The sequence below is a fragment of the Octodon degus genome, unplaced genomic scaffold, assembly GCF_000260255.1.
Source record: "Octodon degus isolate 3935 unplaced genomic scaffold, OctDeg1.0 scaffold00089, whole genome shotgun sequence".
NCBI classification, from domain to species: domain Eukaryota; kingdom Metazoa; phylum Chordata; class Mammalia; order Rodentia; family Octodontidae; genus Octodon; species Octodon degus.
This window is the reverse complement of record NW_004524665.1, coordinates 10,431,206-10,436,285: the sequence shown is the minus strand read 5'-3', so window position 1 is coordinate 10,436,285 and position 5,080 is coordinate 10,431,206. Positions and strand designations below refer to the sequence as shown.

The 5,080-nt window shown below is 48.1% G+C and overlaps 1 protein-coding gene across 7 annotated transcripts in view; it reads right to left on the bottom strand.

Moving 5' to 3' along the window:
* The window catches only part of Farp2 (FERM, ARH/RhoGEF and pleckstrin domain protein 2), a 130,373-nt gene that overhangs the window by 23,312 nt on the left and 101,981 nt on the right, over nt 1-5,080 (bottom strand). For all 7 annotated transcript variants that reach the window (XM_023722125.1, XM_023722122.1, XM_023722124.1 and 4 more), the window contains one exon: nt 1,413-1,591. In XM_023722125.1, the coding sequence (XP_023577893.1) occupies nt 1,413-1,591 (179 nt within the window). The remainder of the gene's footprint in view (nt 1-1,412; nt 1,592-5,080) is intronic.

The following is a 5,080-nucleotide window of genomic DNA, read 5'->3' as shown; positions in this document are numbered from 1 at the left end:
AAGATTTCCTTATTTTTTTTTAAATCAAAAAAACAGTGGAATAGATTTTTATTAAATTTCTAAAATAAACAATAAGTGATCCAACAGGACAACTGCCTTGCTGCCAAACAGGCTAGGCATCCATGAGGCCAGCAGAGGTTCTTTGGCTGGGAGACAGGGAGTGACCTGCGGTGAGTAGAACCAGCCAGCAGGCAGCCTGCTCCTCATGCAGGACCCAGGGCCCAGGAAGGAGAAGCCAGCCTCACTGTCTGTGGCAATGGCAGCTGTGCTGCCTGCTGAGGGACTTCAGGTATCCTCTGGGCCCTGTCAGATATCCCCTGGACATCTGGATCCTGGACAAGATAGGCTTTCTTTTACCAATTCAGATTAGAGCACTGGTATGGCTTGGTTCAGAATGCTCTTCACAGGGCTAGTAAAGACTGAGGTGGTGGCAGCTTGAAGAGGTAGGCCTAGTAGGAGGTCTTTAGGTCCCTGGGGATATGCCTGGGAACACAGTGGGCCCTGCTTCTCCTAGTCCTCTCTCTTCACATCCTGGTTGTGGGTGGAAGGCCCGGCTCTGCCACACCCACCCACCACGATATACCAACACGGGCCCAAAGCCATGGCCCAGACTGTAACCTCTGACACCAATAGCCCAGAGAAACCTCTCTAGAAGGTATCTGGGGATATGTGGAAAGCAAGGGCCAGTATTTCTCCCGTGACAGGACCCCAGCAGGCCCTGCCCACTCTCCCAGCTGCCACTCTGGGCCCTCACCTCTTTCCTCTTCAACCTTCCAGGGACAGCATGGTCTGAAGCTTATTTGAAGCCCATTCACTCCCAAGCCTTTCTTATGTGCCAACTTGCAAACCAGACACTAGGTGGACCCCACTGCCTGACCACCTTCACTGCGACGCCACGACAGTGAGGCCAGCAGAGTGGAGGCTGTCTTGGGCTTGGGCATCCCCTGCATCTCTGAAGGACAGGTTCTCCAAGTGGTCACTACAGACTCTGATGTGTCTAGCACTGCTCAGCCCTCCATCAGGAGCCTTCCTGCCAATGCCCTGTCCCCAGGCCCAGTACCATCTCCAGCCTCTGGCTTGGGCCACACTCATCTGATGGCCCAGCCCCTGGTCAGCCCTCCCTCTGCACCCTGATCTTATCCTACCATACAAATGGCAAAGGAAGCAGAGAGGGAAGGAGGAAGGAGCCCTGAGAGGAGGGAGGTGGGTGAGCTCAAAAGCCTACCTCCTAAGGTGGGCCTGTCCCATCCCAGCCAACCAGACACTTGGAACCCAGAGGTACCAAGACTGCTGGTTGAATGAAGGCACTTGTCTGCATAAAGGCTCTGGGCATCCATTTCCTGCACCTTAGGAGATGAGCAGACCCTCCCTACCCCTGGGTCCCAGCAAGCACTCGGCCTCCAGCTGCCCACCTTGGGTCTTGGCTCCTCCTGGTCGTCCATCCGCAGTCCACCAGTGTCACTAAGGGCAGGGCTTAGCAGGGGACATGAGCCCCGCTCAGCAGGGCCCAGAGCCACCTGAAAGGCAGGGCTCAGGCTCAGGGGGCTCTTCCGGCTGGAGGGAGGAGGCTGAGGACTGTCCTCGGTGAGGCCTAGAAACGAACGGGCGGGGTGGAGCAGAGATGAGAACACGAGTGGCGCTGGCTGAGAGCCCTGCTTCTCGGGGGCTCTGGCCTCCAAGCTGCTGCTCCTGACTAGGCAGATGTGCGGGGGCCTGTCACAGGCAGGTCCACATGTGGCATAAATAAAAGTGGCTGCTTTACCCAGTCTAAAAGAGATGGTGTGGGTCTCCAGGGGGCAGCGAGGAGGGGTATGGGGGCTCAAAGCCACGTCTCGGGTTTTTTTTCCCTTTGGGGTTTCTTTCAGCACCAAGACAGCAAAGCCGAAGGGGTGGGGAGGGGCGCTGTGCAGTGCAGGGCCTCAGCCTGAGACCTGTGGCAGCATGGCTGTTTTAATGCCACTTCCCGACCTCACTGAAAAACCAGATTGTACAAAATTGTTCATGATTTCTTTTTCTTAGATTATTGAACTAGGGACCTTGTGCTTGCCAGGTAGGCATTTATGCCACGGAGATATCTTCCTGGCCCATTAATGAAATTTTTTTTGCTTTCTAGAATTATGTCACAATAAATAATACTGATTTTTTTTCCCCTCCTTGAAACAATGGTTGTCTTTGAATAGAGAAGTCCTGAATTTTCAGCCTAATTTTAAGAAGGCTAAAGATGGGACGTATTTCATCATACGCTTTATAATAAAGAAATTTCCTTTTTTTTAAAAAAAAAAATCTCAAATATTTCTAACGTTTTTTCCTATGATAAACCAGCAATTAAGTTCTAAATTTTAAAGATATCTTTAAGAGAGAGTTTTATAGAAGAAATTTAAATACCACTTAAAAATTGCTAAAGACAGAAATTTACATTTCCAGGGCTGGGCATGGTGGCACACGCCTGTAATCCCAGCACTCTGGGAGGCTGAAGCAGGAGGGTCGTTGTGATTCAAGACCAGCCTGGCAAAGTGAACTCAAGGCCAGACTGAATTACACAGTGAGATTCTGTCTCAAAAGTTAAAAAAAAAAAAAAAAAAAAAAAGAAAAAAGAAATTTAGGTTTCCAGTAACATTGTTGTTTCTAACCATGATTATTAACTCAGCTTACAAAACACTGTAAGAAGTGACTGGATCTGAGTTCCGGCTGCAAATGCGCACACCCTGGGATCCCATTACCCCACCCACAGTGGGTTTTGGAGCCACATTCTCACATGAGAACCACATCATTGGAGTTAGGTGAAGTCACCTACGGTAACCAGCCTATACATCCAAGTCTTGGGTTAGTGGCCCTGGAACGCTTGAGTGTGCAGGCAGGTTAGTGCAGAGCTCCCTGCGAAGTGCAGCAGCAGCAGGGGTCCCTGGGTGGGTGCCCCCCACGGGAGCATGGCAGAGGACAGCAAGCCCCTATTTTCACATTGACAAATTCAGAGATCTGCAAAGACCTCTCCTGTTGTCAGGCTTTCACTTATTTGGGTTCTTCAGATGAACAGACATTTATAAGACCAGAACTTTCCTCTGGAGTGTTCGACAAGATACATTTAAAACAAGAGAGGGCTGGAGAGATGGCTCAGTGGTCTAAAGCACCTACTTGAAACAAGCTTGGCAAAGCACAGGGACCGCGGTTCAATCCTCCAGCACCACATGCCAGTCAGCCCCGCCCCCTGGTGGGCTGAGCTGGCCACACACACACACACAATAAATAAATGTAATAAATAAAAATAAATAAATATTTAAAAAAAAATAAAACAAGAGAAAACATTCATCCACATAAAAAACCCTAGACAATATTATGATGAAACTTTAACAACCAGATTAGAACTTGCTTTTATTCCACATTTAGTTAAAATATACTAAACCTTAGCATGACATAAAATTCTGGCTGCTCAGTTCTGGCCCCTGTGCTGTAGGGCATGTCCTGTGCTGAGAAGTATTGCTTCCAAAGATGTGGCGCTGTTTAGGGTTTGTGCTCCCAAATCCTCTTTGGCCTTAGTAATCCAAAAACTGGATGAGGCCCATTACTGGGGATCAACCCAGGACCTCACACTTGCCAAGAAGGTGCTGCCCTGGACCCACTGAACCCCATTTATGTGACTAAAATTCAGAGAAAAGTACGCAGCTACCAAAATATCTCTATTTTCTATAATGGTGCCGCTCAGTACTAGTAGCTCTGATGTTCTAAACTCAGTTATGAGAACCAAAGACTGCCACTTCATTAGAAGACGTGCATCTCAAGGCAAGCTCTAGTGGACAAGAGTTGCTGTTAGGTAGCAGAAGGTGACAGACGACATGGCTGGCCTTTCCCTGGGAAGCACTAGGGCACGGGGGTGGGGTGGGGTGGTGGTGGTGGTGGTGGTGAGCAAGCAGGCTATGGCCAAGGTGGTCAGCAGGGCCATGAGAGCAGAGGTGCTTCTCTCAGTACACAGCCCCTCACTAAACTCATTAAGGAAAGAAACTCTCCTTTGGAACAGACTGCTCATTTGGAAACAACTACTTGTGATTCAGTGGAGGTTAAAAGCCACTGTTTGCTATTATTGCAAACAGTTTCTATTTCGCCAAGAGCTGTCAATACAAAATTCAGTGAATAGATTACTAGTACCATGAAGTGCCACTAAACATGTAGGAAAACAACCTGGTAGCTACAGCAAACCTTATCAACCACACCTCCTTCAAGACACAGATCTACATAAGAAGACCAGTCTGACGGGCAGTGGCTCGGGACGGTGAAACAAAATCCGGGTCGAGATAAGTTTGTCAAGAAGCAGGAAACATGTGCTTTTCCTAAACATGGGGCTGCGCACTCTGTGCCTCTGGCTCCAGGTCCCTTTTGAACTTGACCCTGGAGTACTTTTAGCTGAAGCCACCAAAAGTACAAGGACTACATTTGGCAGGGTGCTCTGGACAGTGACAAGAGACAGCGTAGGCAGCATGATTCAGACTTGTCATTTTGGGCCCTGTGATAATACAAAGGGCTTTTTTTTTTGAGATAGGGTCACTCTATGTAGTTTAGTGTGATCTTGAACTATGCAGCTAAGGCAGTCCTCAACCTTGTGTTGATCCCGCTGCCTCAGCTTCCTGCATGCTAGGGTGGCAGGTGTGTGCCTACACACCTGGCCTGTGGTAATATTCAAGGTGCTTGCCAGCCTTGCCTGGCATCAGAGAACCCTTTCATTGGTAATGCATATGCAAATGCATGGCTAAAAAGACTAAATGCATGGCTAAAATGCATGTCCTAAGCTTTTTAAAAAATGTTAAGGGATCCATAAAGTATGTTCATCCTTTACTGATAATGGTGAAGAGCTAACAGAAAATTTGTAAAACAGATCCCCGATATCCCCTACATCAGCAATCAGAAAGCGTAAGGTCTGCTGAGTTACAGGAGTTCCTATTATAAAATTCTTTTAATTCAGTTTTCTTTTCTTTTTTTTTGCAGAACTGAGGATTGAACTCAAGCCCTTGCACTTGCCAGGGAAGCGCTTATTCCACTGAGCCATCTCCCCAACCCCTATAAAATTCTTTTAGACATATATATATGTGTA